We start from the raw sequence: 25,500 nt of genomic DNA, 5'->3' as shown, positions 1-25,500 counted from the left end.
TCCAGCCTGGACGACAGAGCAAGACCCTGTCTCAACAACAACAACAACAAAAAAGTACAGGCTGGGTGCGGTGGCTCATGCCTGTATCCCAGCACTTTGGGAGGCCAAGGTGGGTGGATCACGAGGTCAGGAGATCGAGACCATCCTGGCTAACATGGTGAAACCCCATCTCTACAAAAAATACAAAAAATTAGCCAGGCGTGGTGGCACTTGCCTGTAGTCCCAGCTAGTCAGGAGGCTGAGGCAGGAGAATCACTTGAACCCAGGAGACGAAGGTTGCAGTGAGCTGAGATCACTCCACTGCACTCCAGCCTGGGCAACAGAGCAAGACTCCATCTCAGAAAGCAAAATAACAAAACAAAAAAGAAAGTACAAATGACTCAACATTGCCAGAATTTCTTAGAGAACCAGGAAACCTCATGCCATAACAGTTTAGCAGATTTATTCTAGTGACATAATAAAAGTAATTTCATTAAACTTCTGTATTGCTAAGGATGAAAACCATACTCTAGTTGATAACATACCTTGTTCAGAGTAGTAGTCCTGGCCGGGTGCAGCAGCTCACACCTGTAATCCCAGCACTTTGGGAGGCTGAGGTGGGCGGATCACGAGGTCAGGAGTTCAAGACCACCCTGGCCAATATGGTAAAACCCCATCTCTACCAATAATACAAAAATTAGCCAGGCATGGTGGTGCGCGCCTGTAGTCCCAGCTATTTGGGAGGCTGAGGCAGAAGAATTGCTTGAACTCGGGAGGCGGAGGTTGCAGTGAGCCGAGATCATACCACTACCACTCCAGCCTGGGTAACAGAGTGAGACTCCATCTCAAAAGAAGACAAACAAACAAAAAACAGTAGTAGTCCTTTAGCAAATGTTTGTTAAATGAATGAGCATTGTTAAAGTGATGTGTTAACACCAACAGGAAAGGTGGACAGAAGATAAAGAAGAGTACATGAAAATGAAAGGAGAGAGTGTGAAGAAAGGTCATATTTTATGGCCAGGTGTGGTGGCTTGGGCCTGTAATCCCAGCACTTTGGGAGGCTGAGGCGGGAGGATTGCTTCAGCCCAGGAGTTTGAAACCAGCCTGGGCAACACAACGAAACCTGTCTGTACCAAAAATACAAAATAAAATTAGCCAGGCATGGTGGTGCAACCCTGTAGTTCCCAGCTACTCAGGAATCTGAGGGGGGAGAATGGTTTGAGCCCAGAAGACAGAGGTTGCAGTGAGCCAAGATCATGCCACTGCATCCCAGTCTGGGCTACAGAGCTGGACCATGTCTCAAAAAATAAAGCAGCACTAATGTTTGTTAATAAGATGCATAACTAATTTGTATGTCAAGATGTTAAGCTGTCAATTTTTATATATTGTTATATAACTTAACCACTTAAGATACACTTTTTCTTTTATTTTAAGGCTTTCTTCAATACTAAAAATGTATGGAAGTCCTTTGAAAACACCATCAGTGGTTTATAGACAAAGACTTTATGAACTGTTGATTTTATTACCTCCTGAGACCTATGAAGGTATGTGCCTTAGACCAAAATATTTTATTGTTTGTGGCTAGTATGGTTCCTGGAACAATAGTTATTGTCACTCATTAAATATTTAAATGAATTATAATGGCAGTTATTTAGTGCCTTGTTTCTAGGAGGTTTAGGGAGTTCAATCCTAAACCATGTGTTCACCATCTTATAGTAAAAAAATACATTTAGGGTTTTGTTTTTGTTTTAATTTTTTTTGAGACAGGGTCTCACTCTCTTACCCAGGCTGGTATGCAGTGGTATGCATTCATGGCTCACTTCAGCCTTGGGCTCAAATGACCCTCCAACCTCAGCCTCCCGGGTAGCTGGGACTAAAGGCACACCACCACGCCCAGCTAGTTTTTTGTATTTTTGTTAGAGACAGGGTTTCGCCATGTTGCCCATGCTGGTCTCGAATTCCTGGGCTCAAGCAAATCTCCCGCCTTGGCCTCCCAAAGTGTGTGAGCTATTGAGCCCAGCCTAAAATACTTTTTTTTAAAAAACCTCCTTCTTAAGGCCAGGCACTGTGTTAGAAATTGTATCCATCATATCTCATTTATCCTAGGATGATACAGTGAGCTAGTTACATTTTTCTTATTTGACAGGTAAAGGTTTAGGTTACAAAACCAACTCAAGAACACATACCAGATAAAGAGTGGAATCAAGATTAAAACATAAGTTTGCCCCATGCTGTGCTGCTGCCTTTTCTAAGTAACCTACTTAGAGACTTAACAATCATAGCTTAGTGATACGTCTATCTTATTCTTTGCCATCTATCAATTTAAAAGTTACTTGCTAGATATCTAGTAAAAAGCTGAGAGAGAATTTCTATGTTCCACAGCTCAAATAACTGTTAGGTTGTGACAAAAGCAATTTCCTTCAGATTTTTACAATAGTATCTTGAAATTTATTTTCAGACTAAAATAAACTTTTTTTTTTTTTTTTTTTTTTTTTTGAGACAGAGTCTTGCTCTGTCACCCAGGCTGGAGTGCAGTGGCGTGATCTTGGCTCACTGAAACCTCTGCCTCCTGTGTTCAAGCGATTCTTCTGCCTCAGCCTCCCGAGTAGCTGGAACTACAGGCATGCGCTACCACGCCTGGCTAATTTTTTTGTATTTTTAATAGAGATGGGGTTTCACCATGTTGGCCAGGCTGGTCTCGAACTCTTTACCTCATGTGATCCACCCTCCTCAGCCTCCCAAAGTGCTGGGATTGCAGGTGTGAACTCCTGACCTCAGGTGATTCACCCTCCTTGGCCTCCTGAAGTTCTGGGATTGCAGGCATGAGCCACTGTGCCCAGCCAAAAGGACTGCTGCTCAACTCTTCAATAAACATTTAGGAATACAAGAATCTCGACTTAAAATCTACAGTGTATCTTCTGATAAATAATGGAAGTCTTTTTTTTTTTTTTTTTTTTTGAGACGGGGCCTCACTCTGTCAACCAGGCTGGAGTGCAGTTGTGTGATCATGGCTCACCGCAGCCTCGACCTCCCAGGCTCAAGTCATCCTCCCACCTCAGCCTCCCAAGTAGCTGGGACTGCAGGTGTGCACCACCACTCCCAGCTAGTTTTTTTTTTTTTTTTAAATCATTCGTAGAGATGAGGTCTTGCTATGCTGCCCAGGTTGTTCTCAAATTTCTGGGCTTAAGTGATCCTCGCACCTCGGCCTCTCAAAATGTTGAGATTACAGTCATGAGCCACTGGGCCTGATAATGTAAGTCTTACCCTTAAAAAAACTTGAATTAGAGGAAAAAGTCTTGAAGTCTTCTACTTTTTTTTTTTTTTTTTAACTTGGATTTTCTCAGAATTGGAGTTTGGAAATGCAATCAGGAGTCCTAAAGGAATAATGAATGTATGTGTATATCTATTTCAAATCAGTTCTACAGTGTTCATTAGGAGACAAAGTCAGGACTTACTATGAACTTCTGGAAGAAACAAACTCTAGGCCAGGTACATTGGCTCACACCTATAATCCCAGCACATTGGGAGGCTAAGGCAAGTGGATCATTTGAGGTCAAGAATTCGAGACCAGCCTGGCCAACATGGTGAAATCCCATCTCTACTAAAAATACACAGAATAATTAGCTGGGCATGGTGGCACATGCCTGTAGTCCCAGCTACTTAGGAGGCTGAGACAGGAGAATCGTTTGAACCCAGGAGGCAAAGGTTGCATTGAGCCGAGATCGCGCCACTGCACTGCAGCCTGGGTGGCAGAGTGAGAGTCCATCTCTAAATAAATAAATAAATAAGGTTCTGATTTTATCGGTTCCTCCAATGTGTTGTGTAAGAGTCAGTTTCTAGGACATAGTAAGAAATTGCTTTTGCCACGTGGAATGTATTTAAGAATTGAGATAACTTTTCTTCATGACTATCCAGCAGATGTAGATTTAGAGTCTTAGAGTGACTTAGTTTTCTGAAGGATTGGAGTAAAAATTGAGTTCTTAGTTTTTATTTCCTGTCTTAGTTTTGGTATGGATTTATTTTCAAATATCTTAATATTCTCTACATTGAAAATAACTCATCAGGAAGTTAGTGATGCATTTTTATACAAAAGCTTATTTGCATTTCAAAATTATCTTAATTTTCCAGGGAGTTGGGAAAGTAATCACTTTTAACTGAGAAGCAAAGATTTTCTACTATTTTCACATATAGCCATAGGAACAAACATAACTTGTGTATTGTACTACCAACAGAATTATTTTGCTGAGTGTCATATACTGGTAACTAAACTTAGACATTCCTTTGAGCAACTGTCATTTGCTCAGTCATTATGACTTCACTGATCCCTGTCCACTCTTCCTAATTCCTGTATGTAATCTCTCCTTTCCCTAAATTTAATAGTGCTTTTGTTTTTATCTTTTATGAAACATAATAGTTCCTACCTTCCTATTATAGTTATATGTATGTATTGGTATCCCATAGTGTATACCTTCTTGAAAGGAAGATTAAATATAATAAAATTTTTCTCTGTGGCATATTAAACACAATTTGGATGAATGAGTGATTCAGCACGGTGGTTAAAAGCTCAAATTCTGGAACCTAATTAACTGGGTTTCAGTCTGACAGCTGTGTGATCACCATATGATCTCTGGCAAGTAATAAATTTCCTGTTCCTGTTTCCTTACCTGTAAAACAACATACTAACCTGACCTTATTAGGTTACTATGAAGGTTATATGTAAAGCTTTCAGGACATTTCCCAACACATATTAAGTATTCAGTAAGCCAAGTGCTGTGTGTAATCTCAGCTATTAAGGAGGCTGAGACAGGAGGATCACTTGAGGCTTGGATTTAGAGATTAGCCTGGACAATATTGTGAGACCTCATCTCTTAAAAAAAAAAAAAAGTAAACTTCAATAAATATTTGTTGTTACTACTGTTACTGCTGCTAATGATACAGAAAGTGATGGCAAGTAAACCCTTCCTAACTCATCCTACCACTTCTGATCAGTGGATATCACCCCAGTCCTCATTTCATCCTGGGGCAATTGCTCGAAGAAACACTTAGAAGAGTATAAACATTTTTCTAAGGGAATTTTTACTCATTCCTGCAGTACTTAAGTTACAAACTGGCAAAAGCCATTTAAGGTCTCTGTGGATAAGATTTTTTGATAACCTAACAGAAATTAGGATAAAACATCTTTGAGGTGATCATTGCAGTCAATGTGATAAATGGATCAGCTTTTCAAAGTGTATATGTTAGAGAGGCAACCATATGTTGTCTCCTGTGTTATGGGAGAACACAATACCATTTATGAACTAACCCGTACCCACCCTGCCCACCACCAAAAACAAAAATGAGCCCCTTCTAGATACAACTACCAATTTTTTGAGCCCCTTCTAGATACAACTACCAATTTTTTTTTTTTTTTAAGTACAGATAGAAGAACAAATTAAGCTATACCAGGGGCCTATAATCATAAAAACCCAGACTGTAGAAAATTGTACAAAATAAATAATCTTGTTTCTTCAAATAAATTACCAGTGAGGGGAAAGGTATAGGGAGAATACTAAATTGAAAGAAACAAGATAAACTAGCTGCAATATGTACACCTTACTTAGATTTAGATTCAGACATGGAAGCAAACAAAAACAGGTGTTTATGAGATAGTTGGAAATTTGAATACTGAATGGGTATCTGATGTTCAGTGGTTTTTTTTTTTTTTACAACGTGAGATTATGATAGCAGGATTATGTTCAAAATAAAATGTAATTCACTTTAATGATACACAGTGAAATATTTAGGGATGAAATGATGTGCTGCCTAGGGTTTTCTTAAAAATAATGTGGAGAAATGTGGGATCAGAAATGGGGATGTAGGTGAAATAATACTGTTGCAGCTGGTAAAGATGAATAATGAGCATATGCTGGAAGCAATAGGGGCAGGCATCATCATAGTACTATTATTTATTTATGTTTGAAATTTTCCATAATAACATGTCTAAGTTTTCTCAGGCTAATTCTTTTTTTTTTTTTTTTTCTTGAGATGGAGTCTCATTCTGTTGCCCAGGCTGGAGTACAGTGGCTGATCTTGGCTCACTGCAACCTCTGCCTCTCGGATTCAAGCGATTCTCCTGCCTCAGCCTCTGAGTAGCTGGGGTTACAGGCACCTGCCACCACACCTGGCTAATTTTTGTGTTTTTAGTAGAGATGGGGTTTCACCATGTTGGCCAGGCTGGTCTTGAACTCCTGACCTCAAGTGATCCGCCCACCTTCACCTCCCAAAGTGCTGAGATTACAGGCGTGAGCCACCACACCCAGCCTCAGGCTAATTCTTACACATTTTTTCAGACTGTGCTTTTTTAAAAAACATATCTGCTTTTGTAAATCTTTTTTTACATCTATTTTTATATTTCATGTCATGTTATACCTTAAGGTATGTGTACACACACACACACACACACACATACACTTTGAGATATTCTTTTAGTATCCATTCTTAACCTTGTTACTAGCAACACATAGTTGAGCCAGTCATTTCTAGGGCAGTTTTCAAGGATGAGAAATACAATCTTCAGCTGTGATATGTTAAAGTTGGCAATTGGGTGCATTAAAGCTCAACCTGAGTTTTAAACCCCATACTCTCACCCAATAATTAATAGTACTAATTGCTCTTTTTCTGTGACTCAACAGGAAACCTCTGTGCTATCCTCAAAGAGCTAGCTGCTGACTTGACTGCCCCTGATATTCAGGTGGCAGCATCTACATTTTTACTTCCACCCCTCTGTCATCAGGATGATCTTTTGATATTAAGTCCTTTGCTACAAGAGACTGACCATAGATTTATTGAAGAACAGGTATGGCCATTTTTTACTCTTGAGTAGATTCAATCTGTGATCAGTGATTTTAAAATGTTATATACTTTTTTTCCCTTTTAGCTCCTGCTTGGTAATGGTGTTGCTTGCGGAAGTCTTGAATATGACCCTTATTCGATTTATGAGAAAGATGTAGAGGGAGATTCAGTGCCTAAGCCCTTACCTCCAGCACTATCAGTTATTAGTTCTGCATCCAGGCTCTTTGGGGTTGTATGCGCTCATGTGGGAGAAACTCAAAGGTAAATATCTTCAATGGTTCAGTGAATGGATAATAGAGAACTGGTGGGTAAGAAGAATGTTGCCAGAGATCTCATTAGCATAAATGATTTCTTATAAATGACAGGTGAAGGTGAAATAAAAGTTCTTGTTTAATTATTCACTTGGCTAATATTTAATAAGAAATGATTAAATGCCTAAAACCACTAGAACTGTTGTGGATATAATGCTTTGCCCACAGTTAGCTTATCATCTAGCTGAAAATACAAATGAAAAATAATGACATAAGAATGTTGATTTATGAGCAGTCATTACAAAGACACATACTAGGTTTTTTCTTAGACTAGGTCTCATAGGCTTTATTACCTTGGAAATTTTTTGGAACCATTATAGTTCCAGGGATTTGTCTTCAATTGGAGGGATTTTAAATGGTTTTTATCAGTGCACTTAAAATGAACTTTAGACCAGTGGTCCCCAACCTTTTAGGCACCAGGGACCAGTTTGGTGAAAGACAGTTTGTCCATAGGGTAGGGATAGGAGGAGGTTTTGGGATAAAACTGTTCCACCTGAGATCATCAGGCATTGTGAGGGGTGCACAACCTAGATCCCTCACATGCACAGTTGACAATAGAGTTCACACTCCTTTGAGAATCTAATGCCGCTGCTGATCTGACAGGAGTTTGGCTCAGATGATAATGCTCGCTTGCCCTCCACTCTCCTCCTGCTGTGCGGCCCAGTTCCTAACAGGCCGTGGACCAATACCAGTCCGTGGCCCACTGGTTGGGGCCCCCCTGCTTTAGAACACACACACATACACACACAAAGATAATAGATATTTAATCAACTTGATTGTGGTAATCTATTTCACAATGTATATATGAGCAAAACCTCGTTAAAAACATCATGTTGTACACCTCATACTATGTAGGGATTTCCATCTTATGCTACTGTATGTGAAAAATTAATAAATACAAGATGTCCTCCCCAAAAAATGGACTTTGGTTTTGAAAAACCAAAGGGTAATAATGATTTCTCATTGAGAATGATAGTTTCTTAATTAGTAACTGGACATATACATTTCTCAGGCATCAAAATCCACTATCCAGGAAATTCTGTTACTATCTGAAAAACGAAATGGGAAGTGAATCTCTCTCATAGGCTATTGTGGCTAATAATAGTTTACAAATCACTGTCACCCACACTGATTCATTCATTCATTTCCTCTCTCTCAACCAACAACAATGCATTTGACTAGATCATAGCTTTTATTATATCTTCTTATCCAGTTATATCTTCCAGAGGATACCAGTTAGAGAATTTACCTTTATCTCTTTGGTGAAGACTTAGAAAAATATTTTAGTTTCATCACCAGTACCTCTCTGAAACAGGTCTTGGGATAATTTGCTTTCATTGCATAGAAAAGTGAATGAAATTTATATTGATTTTTACTAGCTTCAGTTTCAAAAGATAATGTTTTTTCCAAATGTATTTGTAGCATTTCCTGTATATACTGTAACTATAAGGTTATGGTGATAAGAGAATATATGACTGAATTGTTAATGAATGAAGAGGAAAATTATAGTGGTTTGGAATATTCAAAGAAAGATTCATGGAGAGGATGAAATTTGAACTAGTCTCTAACTGCCTTTTTATAGAGCATATAATTACTTTAGAATAATTAATTTGGATTAATATACCAGTAACTACTGTGGATGAAACAGGGCTGGCCTTTTAAGCAAAGGATTTAAATTAAGCCTTTTCTTAAATGGTTCCACTATCTTTGATGGGTCTAAGGTGGAAAAGCAAAAAAGAAAATATATTTTTTACAGCCTTTCTTCTTAAAAAAGTGATTTTATTATTCTAGAGAAGTTTTCTTTTCGGGTTTATTGCCCAATTGTAGTTTCAGGAAGATCCTTTCTTAATAAGTTTAATGAATTTTTTAATGTGCTCATAGTTTTTGTATCCCCACCTAAGTTGTAATAATAATAATGAATATTCAAGGAAGAGGAGATTTTGTTTGTTTTGATAAAAACATTGAGAACAGATAAAAGCAAACCCTATCATTCTGTTTGGATTCGAACAAATTTGGAACAAACAGGATTCTAACTATTTTGGCATAAAAATAGTAGGTGACCAGGCACAGTAGCTTACACCTGTAACCAAGCACTTTGAGAGGCCAAGGCAGGCAAATTGCTTGAGCCCAACAGTTCAAGAGCAGCCTAGGCAACATGGCAAAACCCCTTCTCTACAAAAATACAAAAATTAGCTGTGCATGGTGGTGTGCAACTGTAGTCTCAGCTACTCAGGAGGCTGAGGTGGGAGGATCGCTTGATACTGGGAGTTAGAGGTTGCAGTGAGCCAAGATCTTGCCACTGCACTCCAGCCTTAGCAACAGAGCAAGACACTGTCTCAAAAATATATTTATAAAGAAGTGACCTGGCAAGATCCCAGATACAGAAAGGGGTTATAAGCAGTTATCCGCAGTCTCCAGTAGGTGTCGTTACAGAACCAGAAGATGGAAACTACATGAATAGGGAAGTTAAGTTTCTAATTTCCTGTTATGCCAGATACGATATTTATGTAAAATATCAGGCTGTTTGCTTTTCGGCCTTACATTTGAGTTCTAGAGAAGAAAGATCTTAATTAAAGTATCTATATTTAAACAGCAGCCGAATATTTCAAGCCATTTTGTTATTGTGGTTAGCCTTATGTTTAAACAGTTGTGTAACATGTGGTTGTCCTAAGGTTGGAAATAATGCTTATGTAATATAAATTAATGCACAATTTATTAATGCATATGTAATTGTCTTTTAAATTAGTTGATTCTCTCTATTCTGACTCTAGAGTTCTAACGTAAAAATGTTTAAAGGTTGGAAAGTCAAGATATTTTATACAGAAAAGAAATAATATTGATCTCAATCATGTATTGTTTGTGGTTACTTTTTTTTTCTTTGAGAGAGCCCAGGCTGGAGTGCAGTAGCTCACTGCAACATCCACCTCCTGGGTTTCAAGTGATTCTCCTGCCTCAGCTTCCCAAGTAGCTGGGATTACAGGCATGCACCACCACGCCTGGCTAATTTTTGCATCTTTTAGTGGAGATGGGGTTTCATAACGTTGGCTAGGCTGGTCTCAAACTCCTGACCTCAGCTGATCTGCCCTCCTCGGCCTCCCAAAGTGCTGAGATTATAGGCATGAGCCACTGTGCCCAGCCTGTTTGTGGTTACTTTATTTTTTGTTTTGAAACAGAGTTCCGCTCTGTCACCCAGGCTGAAGTACAGTGGCACCATCTCGGCTCACTGCAACCTCCGCCTCCGACGTTCAAGTGATTCTCCTGCCTCGGCCTCCCGAGTAGCTGGGACTACAGGCACATGCCACCATGCCTGGCTAATTTTTGTATTTTTAGTAGAGATGGGCTTTCGCAGTGTTGGCCAGAGTGGTCTTGAACTCCTGACCTCAGGTGATCTGCCCCTGTCAGCCTCCCAGAGTCCTGGGATTACAGGTGTAAGCTACTGCTCCTGGCCTGTGTTTGTGGTTTGCTTTTAAATAGATTTTCACCTAATTGCAAAGAATGAGTTCCTTAATTCACCTGAGGATTGTTCCACCCTTGACTTGCACATTGGAATTATCTGGACAAATTTTTAAGATACCGAAGATCCTGACTAGTATGGTATGCATACTGTGGTGGTGGGCACTGAAATTTTTTAAACTCCTTAGGTGATTGTGATAAATGGACTGCTTCAACAAATGATGTCACTTGGGAATGGATGGACAGAGAGGAAAAGCTTAAACAGTTATAATTCTCAGGAGTAAAAAATTTTGCCATTATATACCCTCTAAAAAGTATTATTTTGTTTTTGTTTGTGGTTACTGTTTTGTTTGTGTATACTGTGTGTACCTCCTGTCTAAAGGGTATATAATGTAAAATGTATAATGTAAAATAAATCAACATTTTCAAATATTACATCTTCACCCTTTATTCAGTTAACTGCATTTTTATTCCATCTAGACTCAAAACTTTTAGTACCTATCATTTCATTCCAAACTGATAATTATATGTTATAATTGATACTACTTATGAGTACTAACTCAGTATTACTAAGAATAAGTCATCTTCATCTTCCTGAAGATCAGAATCTTTTGTTGAGATCTCTATAGAAATTGGTGTCATATATCTTGTATCCTTGATTAGTTAATAGTGTATTCAGTCTCTTTCAGGATTGGGGGGCAGAGGATGAAGAAAAAGATTTTGAGCTCTGACAGTCCTGTTTTGTAGTCTTTGGTCCATGAATGTGGTCAAGAAATAATAGTATAGGTCAACTTATAGTACAGTACAACAAATTCTTAATCTCTAACCTTACGTATTTTTGTAACTTTCAGTGTGATACAATTTCACGATAACAGATGCTGGATATGATCTAATAATGACGTTATAGGTTTTTAACTTGGGAGCTTGATCGTACAGTTATTCTTAATGTCCCATTGTTATCACATTTACCCTCCATAATCTTCCTGCAGGGTGGCACTTTGGACATAAATATGTTCTTAAAAAAAAAAAATGCCGGCCGGGCGCAGTGGCTCACTCCTGTAATCCCAGCACTTTGGGAAGCTGCCTCAGCGGATCCTGAGGCCAGGAGATCAAGACCATCCTGGTTAACACAGTGAAACCCCGTCTCTACTAAAAATACAAAAAAAGTTAGCCAGGTGTGGTGCGGGCGCCTGTAGTCCCAGCTACTCAGAAGGCTGAGACACAAGAATGGCGTGAACCCGGGAGGCGGAGCTTGCATTGAGTTGAGATCGCGCCACTGCACTCCAGCCTGGGCGACAGAGTGAGACTCCATCTCAAAAAAAAACCAAAAAATGCCTTAAATACGGACTTAAACAATGGGCAGAAAACTTTTCTTCTTTGTTTTTTTAATTTTTTTTGAGGCAGCGTCTCATTCTGTCATCCAGGCTGGAGTGCAGTGGTGCGATTTTGCCTCACTGCAGCTTCAGTCTCCCAAGCTCAAGCAATTGTCCTGCCTCAGCTTCCTAAGTAGCTGGATCTACAGGCAGGCACCACTACACTGGCTAATTTTTTTTCTTTTTAGTGGAGATAAGGTCTCACTATGTTGCCTAGGCTGGTCTCGAACTCATGGGCTCAAGCGATCCTCCTGCCTCTGCCGCCCGAAGTGCTAGGATTACAGGTGTGAGCCACCAGAAAAATTTTCATATGCAAGATACTTAGCATGTTATTTGTAATAAGAAAAATTAGAAATAGCCTAAATGTCCCAATTAGAAATAGCCATACTAGGAAGTTGGTTATATAAATTATATTGCCAGAATATATAATACTAATACCTATTCAGTGATACTATTATAGTAAAACCACGTAATAGTTAATAAGATGGGAAAATCCCTGATAATATTGTTTAGGGGAAACAAAACAAGTTATTAACAAAGTATGTACAATACGATCTCTGTTTTCTAAAAATTATATTCATATGTCTAAGGGAGAAAAGAACAAAGATGTCAAAATGTTAATGGTGGCTCTTTGTAGGTGGTGGGATTTGGGGTAAATTTTATTTTCTTTAATGTGCTTTTCTGAGTTTTTCAGATTTATTACGAGAAATACAATTAACCTTGAAGTAAGGAAATAAGTACTTTTCTAAGTATTCTTAGTGTTCCACCATTTTTATTACATTTTATTTTTATTTTTTATTTTTGGAGATGGAGTCTCGCTCAGTCACCCAGGCTGGAGTACAGCGGTGCCGTCTCAGCTCACTGCAACCTCCACTCTTGGCTCAAGCAGTTCTCCTGCCTCAGCCTCCCAAGTAGCTGGGACTACAGGCACATGCCACCACGCCTGGCTAGTTTTTATATTTTTAATAGAGATGGAGTTTCACCATGTTGTCCAGGCTGGTCTCAAACTCCTGACATCAGGTGATCTGCCCACCTCGGCCTCCTGAAGTGCTGGGATTGTAGGTGTTTGCCATTGCACCTGGCCTTTATTACATTTTATAAATTGATTTTATACATACTGTTTTCCCCAACCCATATGATGTACACATAGCCTCATACCTTCCTTTTTACTCTTTAACTCCTTGTACAGTTAGGGTTGTTTTGTTTTTGTTTTGTTTTTTTGAGACAGAGTCTCGCTGTCGCCCAGGCTGGAGTGCAGTGGCACGATCTCGGCTCACTGCAGGCTCCGCCCGCCGGGGTTCACGCCATTCTCCTGCCTCAGCCTCCCGAGTAGCTGGGACTACAGGCACCCGCCACCTTGCCTGGCTAATTTTTTGTATTTTTAGTAGAGATGGGGTTTCACTGTGTTAGCCAGGATGGTCTCGATCTCCTGACCTCGTGATCCACCTGCCTCGGCCTCCCAAAGTGCTGGGATTACAGGCGTGAGCCACTGCGCCCAGCCTACAGTTAGGTTTTTTAAAGGCACGATCCCCATGTCTATTCTGATTTGATAACAAAATTGCCATTTACAGTACAGCTTGCCTTGTAGCCTCAGCAGAATGATGGAGATCTAGTTTTAAAGGACTTAGGGATATTATTGAAAGCACATTAAGGTCAGATAAAAGTATATCCATATTTTCATGTTCAGCCAGTCATGCCGTATGTTTAATTACCTGATGCTGTTGTCTTTTATGCTTGCTTAACAAGCACACCTGACTGCCTACTACATGCCAAACACAAGATATTAGGGAGATGAAGATAAAATTATAAGCTTCCTGCCATCGAGACAATTTACAACTGAAAAAGTTATCTTCAGTATATTTCACGTTTCTCATTTAAAGGGAGAAAAGAGGGAAAAGGAAGTATAGGGCATAGAAACAATGTTTTAAAGAGAAATTAATGGTAAGATGGGGTGGTTTATTTTATGGTTACATGTATTTAATCTTGACATAAGGAATTAAAACCTGTGTGCTATAAAGACATGAAATATTGTGTATATTTATCTTAATTAGAATTGTGAAAATTGGAACATTTTTCTCACCAGTAGCAGAGTGGTTGAATAAATTTTAGTATGTGTATATAATGAAATTTGGATTCACAAACATTGTAAAAGAAGAAAAATGACCAGGCACAGTGGTTTACCCCTATAATCCTAGCACTTTCAGAGGCTGAGGCTGGAGGATCGCTTGAGCTTAGGAGTTCAAGACCAGCCTGAGCAACATAGTGAGACGTCATCTCTTAAAAAAAAAAAAAAAAAAAAATTAGCAGGGTGTGGGTAATGTATTCCTATAGTCCCAGGTACTCTGGTGGCTGAGGCTAGAGGATCACTTAAGCCCAGGAGGTCGAGGCTGCAATGAGCTATGATGGCATCTATAGCTAACCAGAAGCAGCATAGCTCTTTGAATCCCCAACTATGCTTTGAAAATATACTTGGGACTATACTATATGTAAAACAATTTTAACTCTTGCTTTTTTCATTTAACATTACCTTTTTAGCACTTTTCAAATCATTTTTATTCTTTTTTTTTTTTTTCTCTGAGACAGGATCTTGCTTTGTCACCCTTTGTCACTGTACTTTGCTGGAGTACAGTGGCATGATCATAGCTTACTGTAACCTTGAACTCCTGGGCTCAAGTGACCCTTCTGCTTCAGCCTCCTGAGTAGCTAGGACTACAGTCATGTGCCACTATGCCTAGCTAACTTTTTAATTTTTTGTAGTGTCAGAGGTCTCACTGTGTTGCCCAGGCAGGTCTTAAACTCCTAGCCTCAAGCAATCTTCCTGCCTCGAATTCTGTGAGGCTATGTGTTACATATAATATTTGTGGAGTTATGTCAATATTGACATTTGTTGGTATTATCTCAAATTTTAGTTTTCCAGTTATTGGAATGTGCATTCTAACACTTAAAATTACTACAGTAGTTTAAAGAACCTAAAGTGTGAAGTTTAGATGGTATTGAGAGGCCAGGGGCAGTGGCTCATGCCTGTAATCCCAGCACTTTGGGAGGCCAAGGTGGGCGGATCACTTGAGATCAGGAGTTCAAGACCAGCCTGGCCAACATGGTGAAACTACTACTACTCTTCTAAAAATACAAAAATTAGCCGGGTGTGGTGGTGCGCACCTGTAATCCCAGCTACTTGGGAGACTGAGGTGAGAGAGTCTCTTGAGCCGGGAAGGTGGAGGTTGCAGTGAGCCGAGATGGTGCCAATATACTCCAGCCTGGGTGACAGAGCGAGACTCCGTCTAAAAAAAAAAAAAACCTACTTGCTTTTAAATCCTGTTATTTCTGATTGTAGGCTTCTTATATTGGAACAGCTTTTGGACAGTATAAAGCACACAAAAGGAGCTCGTCAGCAAGTGGTTCAGTTACATGTTGTTTCTTCAGTTTCTAGTTTCTTGAAGGTAATTACTATTTTTATTTATTTAAATGTTTGCTTCATTTTTTAAAAAATTTGTGGCCAATGAAGTTTGTTGGAGGATGTTTTTAAAATGCTCTTTTTTCCTTCATTTTTCTTAATCTCCTGATGAAAAGTTTTCAGGATTTGGAATTCTCCTTTTACTTTTTGTCCACATAAAACTTGTTAGAAATCAAACCTATAATCTCTGCATAGAGCCATGCATTAACCTACCAATCCTGATATCCTGGGCCACGGATTGATGGGCTATGGCCCGTGGACCAAATCCAGCTCATTGTTACTTATGACTTACCGTTTCTATGTACAGTAAAATATAATAGACTTCATTAGTCGCTTATTTTGTGGACGTCTCTGTTAATGTTCTTTCAAACCATTTATACCTTAATGATAATTGATTACCGTATTGCTGCCTGGAGGTTTAAAATTCTAAAGTGCTTTGTAAAAAAAATGAAATTATATTTGTATTATCAGTGTGGATTTTTGTGCTCTTATTTGTTTTTAAGTAGTAATCCAAGTATGAACATATTTGGATTTGGTTAACCAGAATGTACATTCCTAACTGGATATGAGAATTTACTACAGTTGTAAGTTTGGGTTGTTCTTTACATATTTCAGTACGTGGCTGGCTCCAAGGGATGTTTAGGTCCAGAAGAAATGAAAAGATTTGCCTTAACATTAGTTACAGGAGCCCTAGAATGCCCCAACTCCTTGCTGAGATGTGCAGCTGCAGAGTCATGGGCTAGATTAGCCCAAGTGGTTGATGATGGAGCTTTTACTGCTGGATTAGCTCAAGTTAGCTTTGACAAGTAAGTGAATTTCTTATTTAATATTCAGAGGCTATGTTTCAAAACTGGATATAGCTTTCTGGTTTGTTGGAACTAGTAAAGTCTTCATTCTGAGATTTAACTAAGAAAAGAAAAATTGTCAAATGTTGACTGCTTTAAAGGAAGGACAATAAAAATTGGCCTGCTTGTCTTGGCACATAAAACAATTACTATTTCAGCTATAGTCTTTATATAATAAGAAGGATCAGAATCTATATGAGTGATGTAATTGATCATCAATGGGATGGACACCAGGATAGTGAAATATTTATACAGTTTTATAATATAAAACATATATGATAAGTAATAAGAACAAACTACAGGAAAAAGAAAAGGCTGTAGGCTGCAGATGAGGAAACAAACGGTACTTTCATGTCTTTTTTTTTTTTTTTGAGACGGAGTCTCGCCCTGTCGCCCAGGCTGGAGTGCAGTGGCGCGATCTTGGCTTACTGCAGGCTCCACCTCCCAGGTTCACGCCATCAGCCTCAGCCTCGCAAGTAGCTGGGATTACAGGCATGTGCCACCACCCAGCTACTTTTTGTATTTTTTTAGTAGAGATGGGGTTTCTCCATGCTGGCCAGGCTGGTCTTGAACTCCTGACCTTGTGATCCGCCTGCCCCAGCCTCCCAAAGTGCTGGGATTACAAGCGCGGGCCACTGCTCCTGGCCTGTACTTTCATTTCTATCAGTTGTATAACTTTCAATAGATTACTTAATCCTCTCAGCCAGTGTTCTTCTATTCCAGGAGGTACTGCACTACCTTTTAAGAATGTTAAGGTAAATGAGATAGTAAATATTAAAGTAATATGGGAAAAAAGCCTACAAATAAAACTTTGTGGTTATATTAGTTATATATGTATAATAAGTTATATTAGGAGTGGTGGTGGTAGTATTGATAGCACTTTGACCTTGGAGCCTACTGAATATGTGTGTCTGATTTGAAGTCTGGAGTCAGGTTATTAACTTGGCTCTGATCCCAACTCTACCATTTGATAGTTGGTTACTTTGTAAGAGCTATTTGAGCTATCATTTTGGTTTCCTCATCTATAAACAGGAACTGATAATAGTATGAATTTCAGGGTTGTTGAGAGGATTAAAGAAGGGCTAAATATAAACCACTTAAATGAGCACACAGTACATAGAAAATTCCTAATAAACATTAACTTCTCTTGTATTTAATTTTATTTATTTTTGATACAAGGTCTTGCTCTGTCACCCAGGTTGGAGTACAGTGGTGTGATCATGGCTCACTGCAGCCTCGAACTCCTGGACTCCAGCAATACTCCAGCCTCAGCCTCCCGAGTGACTGGGACTACAGGCTTGTGGCATTATGCCCAGTTAATTCAAACAAATTTTTTTTTTAGTAGAGACTGTGTCTCATTATGTTGTCCAGGCTGATCTCAAACTTCTGGGTTGAAGTGATCCTCCCGCCTTGGCCTCCCGAAGTGCTGAGAGTACAGGCGTGAGCTACCACACCTAGCGTATTTAATTTTAACATCAAAATTAAGTTGAAACTATGAAATTAAAGCATCTCAGCATTTGAGTTTTTAAAATGTAACTTAATGATAAAGTAATAATAATGTTTGTCTTAAAAACCTTCTTCATGTACCTATATGAAAGACATTGAAACTGTTCATACTAAACTAATCATTAATAATATGAAGACATTTTGATTCAAAATGTTTTCTTTTGCAAGATGACTTTCGGTTACTTCAGAATTTTTTATTAGTTAGCCAAAAATGTATTTCTAACTTTTGCAACTATCCATATAAAAAGTTTTGCCTAAGTGACAATGTACATGCACTAGTTTTTGTGTTTTTTTTTCTTTTGCAGTGATTACCGTTTATTTTTATTTTCACGTTTACAGATTGAAATCAGCAAGGGATGTGGTTACCAGAACAGGACACTCATTGGCCTTGGGGTCCTTACATAGGTATTTAGGAGGGATAAGTTCTTCTCAACACCTAAATTCTTGTATTGGAATCCTTTATACTTTGGCACAGGACAGCACTTCTCCTGATGTGCAGGTGGGTACCTCATGTGATACTTCCCTTGAAATTCATGATTTTTAGATGATGCAGATTGTGTTTATATTGAACATTAATAATTTATGAATATAGTTTCCCCCCATAGGAATTGTGGAAGCCATTGTTAACCTTGGTGGATTTTTAAAATTAAAATCTTCCCCCACACTCAGAGTCTGAAGTCAATTTCAGTGTGTTTTTCTGAAAATGTATCTCTGTTCCATCTTAATAATAGCATTGGGCTAGAAGTGGTGGCTCACGCCCATAATCTCACACTTCAGGACGCCGAGGCGGGCAGATTGCTTGAGCTCAGGAGTTCAAGACCAGTCTGGGCAACATGGTAAAACACTGTCTCTACAAAAGATACAAAAATTAGCCAGGCATGATGGTGTGCATCTGTGGTCTCAGCTACTCAGGAGGCTGCGGTGGGAGGATGGCTTGAGCCGGGGAGACAGAGGTTGCCGTAAGTCCAGATAGGTACCAGGTGTTAACGATACATTCTTCTAAGTCTCATAGTAATTCTCTTAGTCCTCGTAATAATTTATTAGAGTGTGTGTAGCCCATTATGGGGAAATAAAACTGAGGCTTAAGAAGCTAAGCTTTTCACAACTGAAAAGCTAATGAATCATGGAATCAGATCAAGAACACAAGTCACAGACTCCAAACTCCTGTTCTTAACCACTTTACCATATCGTTGTACATATCTTACCCATTTCTGTCAATAAAATCATCATTCTCCTATCTTAATCAAATATGGAATGATTTTTATTTCTCCTGTTCTTTTACTCCCCTTCTGTCATCTTATCTGTCTCCCTTATTAATGTGTGCCAAATTACTGTCATAGCCTCCTAATTTGTCACATTTTTAGGTCCTTTTCTTTCCAACTCTCTCTAGATATAAGGCTAAATTCGTTTTCCTAAAAGATTTTCATCTTGCCACTTTCCTGCAGAAAAGCTTGACAAAGTGCTTACTGCTTCTTGAATCAACTTCTTTATTCCAGTCCCATCAACTGACCCCACAGATGTTTTCTGTTACTACCTCAAAGTGTTGACTTCTACAGATGATTTATCCACATGTCATTCTCATGTGTACATTTACATTTTCTTTTTCTCTTTTCTCCTTACATGCCTATTTGATATTCCACATCTTTTAGTCTTTTAAGATCCAGTATAACCACCATCTCATCAAGCTTTAATCCAGTTAGCTTTCCCTCTCTGAATTACCATATTACTACTCGACTCCTCCACTTCATCTAGTACTTGACTGAATTGACTTACAAGGTTTCCATTTTTCACCCGTCTTTATATATAGTACTTTTTGCTTCTATTATATTCTTCTTCTCTCTTCAAGAAGTCTATTCTGAGTGTACCTAGTTTTATATTGAATACCTTTTTTGTTGATTAATTCATATACTTTCTGTGGCTGTCAGTGTCATTTCTGAATTTTCTTGATTGCTGTCTCTCACCTTAACAAACAAGCTCATTTTTGCAGCATTTAAAGTATTGTAAGCTTTCTTATACATCCATTGATAAGAGGAATAAAACTTTTTCAGTTCATTTTCTGAAGAGAGCTTTTAATTTACTTCTTGTTATAGAACATTAAAACATACACAAAATTAGAAAGTGTACTATAATGAATCTATTGTACTGATCACCTAACTTCAGTGGTTATCAGTATATGACCAGTCTTTTTTCATTTAAACCATTGTGTGCGTGTGTGTGTGCATGCGCGCGCGCACCTGCCATAAATGTACATATCTATGTACAAATAGTACATTATGTAACCACCACCCGAAATCAAGAAACAGTCCATTATCATTACCCCATACACACTTCTCATACTGTCTTCTAGTTAACTACCTGCCCCCACCAAGGATAACCACTATCCTAATTTGCAACAGCATAAATTAGTTTTGCTTGCTTCTATACTTTATGTAAATGGAATCATACAACATATATTCTTTTATGTCTGGCTTTCTTCACTCAACATTATGTTCAAGAGATTTGTCCATATTGCTGAATGTAATTGTAGATTTTGTTGAATCTTTTTAAAAACTTGAATTTTCATTCTTTCTATAGATTAAACAATAAACAATTTTTCAACAAACTAGATTTGATTCAAACTGTTAGCTAAAGTACCAGCTATTACTTGCAATTCTTAATGATGAACTATATCATTCTAAATTGGATGATTGCCTCTGAGTTGGAAGTCCTCCATTTCTCTTTCCACATTAGTAGTAGCATATACATTTGCTGTTACTTTATCACTTGCTTCAACAAAAGAACAACTTAATGTATTTTATGTTTCTTAATGCTGCTGCAATGTTTTTAATTGTTTTTCTTTGTCATTACAGACCTGGGCATTACATTCTCTATCATTGATCATTGATTCTGCTGGCCCAATCTATTATGTGCATGTGGAACCTACCCTTTCTCTTATTATAATGTTGTTGTTAAATGTGCCTCCTACTCATGCTGAAGTTCACCAAAGCCTTGGTCGCTGTTTGAATGCCCTTATTACCACGTTAGGTCCAGAGCTACAAGGTGCGCATAGCTGCTTTTGTGATGTTTTACATTAAAAATAATACACATAAAAGTGAATTCAGTTCCTAGTCTGTATGCTTGGCACGTGATAGGTGCTGTATGTTTTCTTAAATGAATGTATAAATGCCATTCAGCCTGATTTATCTTACCTTGAAAAGACAGAGTACAATATTTAGACAATTACATATCTCCTAAAGATGCCTTCCTTAACAGTTAAAATGACAGACATGAAGCAGAATCATCCAAAGAGCTCTGTTCTCTATTTAAGAAATAAATGGTTAAGTCCAAAATTTCAAATATTACGAGCTGTTCAAATTGCATAGTATTACATGATTATAATACATGAAAGTAATTCTTAACTAATACAAGCGAGGCTAAGTTTACTGGCAATTTCTAATTCCACTTTTTATGAAAATTTGGTATAACCTACTGATAGTCTTAGGTTCTTCTTTGCCTAATAATTTGTGTTGTAATAAACTTTTCAGATTAAGAATAACTAAAGTAGGTCAGGCACAGTGGCTCACGCCTGTAATCCTAGCACTTTGGGAAGCTGAGGCAGGTGGATCACTGGATCTCAGGAGTTCGAGACCAGCCTGGCCAACATGGTGAAACCCTGTCTACTAAAAATATGAAAAATTAGCCAGGCATGGTGGTGTGCACCTGTAGTCCCAGCTACTTAGGAGACTGGAGGCAGGAGAATCACTTGAACCCGGAAGCCGGGGGTTGCTGTGAGCCGAAATGGCACCATTGCACTCCAGCCTGGGCAACAGACTGAGACTCTGTCTCAAAAAAAAAAAAAAAAAAAAAAAAAACAGAATAACTAATCTAAAAATCTGTAACTTAGATTATCCCTACTTTTGTAGAAGAAATTGTACGTCACAGATTCGTAGCTTAAAACTGGAAGTAAATCTTAAAACCTGTAATATATGTTTAAAGAGTAATGTTTTTATTGGCCAATTATTAAAAGCTTTCTGCTTTTTATTTTAGGTAACAGTACTTCAATTTCTACCTTAAGGACTTCCTGTCTACTGGGTTGTGCAGTAATGCAAGATAACCCAGACTGCCTTGTTCAAGCTCAGGCCATCTCTTGCCTTCAGCAGCTTCATATGTTTGCTCCACGACATGTCAACTTGTCTAGCCTGGTTAGCTGCCTCTGTGTGAGTATAAAATTGTAAACGAGCTCTTAGTTTCTTTTATTTGAATCTTAGATTTATTTCAGTACACATTTTAATTATACTCTAGACTATGTACAAAGTTATGTGTTATATACATAGCTATTTCCCCTCAGTTCTAGTCTTTTTCAGGAGTAGGGGGCAGCTTTCATGTAATCAGCTCCTAAGTCTCTCATATTAATTTTTCTCCCATTATAATCATAATGTTGAACTTGATTATTTGGAATATTTATTCATAAGTCAATAAACACATATTGGATGCTTATAATGTCCCACGTACTATATAAATGCTGTAGGACGTGCAAAACTCTATGTGGTCACCTGTCTTTTTTTTCTTCTTTTTCATCTATTCTAAGTTCTTTGCATCCCAGATGGAGAAATAACACTTTTCCTTAATATTCCAGCAACATATGCATCCATATCTGGCTTCTAATATTGTATCTACTGAATGTAGAAAGATAAAGGCCGTCAACCAGAAGTTCTTTTGAAGTGGTTCACTGTCATTGGTTTTAAGACTTCCCCTGGCCAGGCGCAGTGGCTCACGCCTGTAATCCCAACACTTTGGGAGGCCAAGGTGGGCACATCACCTGAGGTCAGTTTAAAACCAGCCTGGCCAACATGGCAAAACCCCGTCTCTACTAAAAATACAAAAATTAGCTGGGCGTGGTGGTGACCTCCTGTAATCCCGGCTACTCGGGAGGCTGAGCCAGGAGAACGCTTGAACCCAGGAAATGGAGGTTGCAGTGAGCCAAGATCGTGCCATTGGCACTCCAGCCTGGGCAACAAGAGTGAAACTCCGTCTCAGGGGAAAAAAAAAGATTTACCATGTGACCAGTTTCTATCTGGACTTGCCTCAAAAATTGAGTTGCATTTAGAATTATAAATTGGCACCATTGGTTTTCAAATTTTTCTACTCCTGCAGTGTTCGTCGCACACTCCCATAAGTAACGTGACTGTTGAAAATCATTATATAAACCTTTCATTTTCAAGCTTGAGGCAAAATATGCAGCATTTCAGAGCTTGAAAGAACCTCAGAATCTTAAAAATCTGTCATATAGATTATCCCTACTTTTGTAGAATGGTGTTTGCATTATTAAAACCAATCTTCTCAGTAAAAAGATAAACTGAAGACCGGAAAGTTAAATAAAGTAACACATCTAGCTCACCTAAGTGGTGGCTAAATCTACATTGCGGGTTTCTGAACTCCTCCTTCAGTCCTCATTTCATTATTCCATACTACCTTTGTAGATTTTATGGATAGATCTTATCTCAACTCTGCCACCTCCTAGCTGTGCGCCTTTAGGGAAGTCCCGTAATCTCTTCTAGCCTCAGCTACCTTGTCTGCAAAACATGAGGATTACACAAAATGCTGCTTGTAAAGGCACATGTCTCAGGCATTTAGTTAGTACTCAATAATGGTAGTTGCCTTTGCTGTCTTGACATGTGTCTTCAACACACAGTATATTATTATATTAATTATTGATACTGATAGTCATGTAAAACTGTTTATTTATTTATTTATTTTAGAGGCACAGTCTCACTTTGTCAGGCTGGAGTGCGGTGGTACAATCATAGCTCACAGTAGCCTCAAACTGCTGGGCTCAAGTGATCCTCCCCCCTCAGCCTCCGAAGTAGCTAGGACTACAGGAATGTACCACCACACCTAGCTAATTTTTTTTCTTTTTTGTAGAGACAGTGTCTTGCTATGTTACCCAGGCTGGTCTTGAACTTCTGGTCTTAAGCCATCCTCCTACCTCAGCCCCACAAAGTGCTGGGATTACAGGTGTGAGCCACCATGCCTAGCCCAATAAAACTTTAAAAAGAGAATGTGACTGACTTTCTGATAGAAACTTTTGTTCCTGTATTTTTTTAGATCTGGGTCAATCATGTATTAGGGAGAACAGCACTTACAGGAAAAGGATTTTACCTATACCATTCAGGGACTCTTCCCCAGGAATATTACTTTTATATTTGAAGAGCCATTCTTAAAACCAGTTATTGAAAAATTTTTCGCTCCTTTGCATTTGATCTTTTACTCTCCATTTAAATTTAGTGATACTGCCATTTTTTCTTCTTGTCTTATAGAAGATTTCCATTAATTACCTATAAAATTTCTCCTTTACCTGATACATGATTTTTTTTATTAACTAAAGTTTATTGAGAAATGAAGAACAAGAATAACCCATTAATTCATGATGAATAAAATCTGATCAGCTGGGCACAATGGCTCACACCTGTAGTTCCAGCACTTTGGGAGGTCAAGGTAGAAGGAACATTTGAGTCCAGGAGTTCGAAACCAGCCTGGGGAACATAGTGAGACCTCGTCTCTACAAAAAATTTTAAGAAAATTTTCCGGACATGGCTGTGTGCACCTATAGTCCCACTACTACTTGGGAGGGTGAGGTGGGAGGATCACCTGAACCCAGGGTGTTGAGGCAACAGTGAGCCATGATTGCGCCACTGCACTCCACCCTGGGCAATGGAGCAAGACACTGTCTCAAAAATATAAATAAATAAAATCTGATCAAACTTAATTAACTTTTTCCCTTTCCCAGATCAAAAAAGGGTACATATTTACTGCAGGAAAAAAAAATAGGCATCCAAAAAAAGTTACATATGAAAAAGAATAGAGATTATTATATTATCAGACTTTTGGGTACATTAGAGCAAGTGAGAAAACCTGAAGTAACAGTTACAAATCTTAAGTTAACTCATAATATTCAAGCTGTCAAATGATTTTTTTAATACATAATCATAGTCAAAAATTATCACTATAGTGTGTTAATTTAGTGTCTCAATATTTTGGTTAGTAATTTATTCTGAATTTATTAGATTGAATTTATTATATTTTAGAGTATTCACCAAAGTAAGGAAATTGCATTTCATCATTAGGCAAAAATCTTACTGGGAAGTATTTTCCTCTAACTGCATGCTCTTTAACATCCATTCTGAACTTGGCCTTAGATACACTAGCAATTCTGAATACTCTTAAGTTTTGAAACTTGGCTTCTAAGAGTTAAACTATAATTAACTTCTGATGAGGTAAACCATTAACTTTGCCTCTTGCTGGACACCTGTTCATGTGAATGCAATCCAGATCACTCCTCTCAACACTTATGTATACTTGATTGGGTCTGATACTGAGGCTTAATCAGAGATTCCAAAGAAAAACCTAAAATTAATCACATGTACATTTTAAAATTATATATTTACGTCTTAAAGTTCTTGAGTTGACTATTTTCAAGAACTTGGCTCAACTCATTTTGTTGGAAAATAAAATATTTGTGGCAAATTTTTAAGCTGAAGCTAAGCCAATTTAAATAATAACTATCAACATTTATATTTTAATGCTTAGCTGACTGTTGTCAAAGTCATCCTAATATTTATCTTTTGGTTTTGTCATGACTGGTGTGTCATTTGTTTTTGTGCAGGAGATCTTGTTGGATAATTCTGTGTTGGTAGGTCCCTGACCCTTGATTCCTAACTTTTTTTTAGTTTTGCGGTGCTGTTTCTTTGTGTCATTTTTTGGTTGTAGAT

At 38.2% G+C, this 25,500-nt stretch overlaps 1 protein-coding gene across 8 annotated transcripts in view; it reads left to right on the top strand.

Annotated features, from left to right (window-relative positions):
- Positions 1-25,500, top strand: part of HEATR5A (HEAT repeat containing 5A) — a 131,025-nt gene that overhangs the window by 54,691 nt on the left and 50,834 nt on the right. For all 8 annotated transcript variants that reach the window (XM_058429558.1, XM_058429556.1, XM_058429557.1 and 5 more), the window contains 8 exons: positions 1,414-1,523; positions 6,651-6,814; positions 6,896-7,071; positions 15,282-15,387; positions 16,017-16,207; positions 18,092-18,251; positions 20,602-20,791; positions 21,779-21,948. In XM_058429558.1, coding sequence (XP_058285541.1) covers positions 1,414-1,523; positions 6,651-6,814; positions 6,896-7,071; positions 15,282-15,387; positions 16,017-16,207; positions 18,092-18,251; positions 20,602-20,791; positions 21,779-21,948 — 1,267 coding nt within the window. The remainder of the gene's footprint in view (positions 1-1,413; positions 1,524-6,650; positions 6,815-6,895; positions 7,072-15,281; positions 15,388-16,016; positions 16,208-18,091; positions 18,252-20,601; positions 20,792-21,778; positions 21,949-25,500) is intronic.

This window comes from Hylobates moloch, unplaced genomic scaffold, assembly GCF_009828535.3.
Source record: "Hylobates moloch isolate HMO894 unplaced genomic scaffold, HMol_V3 SCAFFOLD_16, whole genome shotgun sequence".
Classification (NCBI taxonomy): Eukaryota; Metazoa; Chordata; class Mammalia; order Primates; family Hylobatidae; genus Hylobates; species Hylobates moloch.
This window is presented reverse-complemented; position numbering and strand designations above follow the sequence as displayed.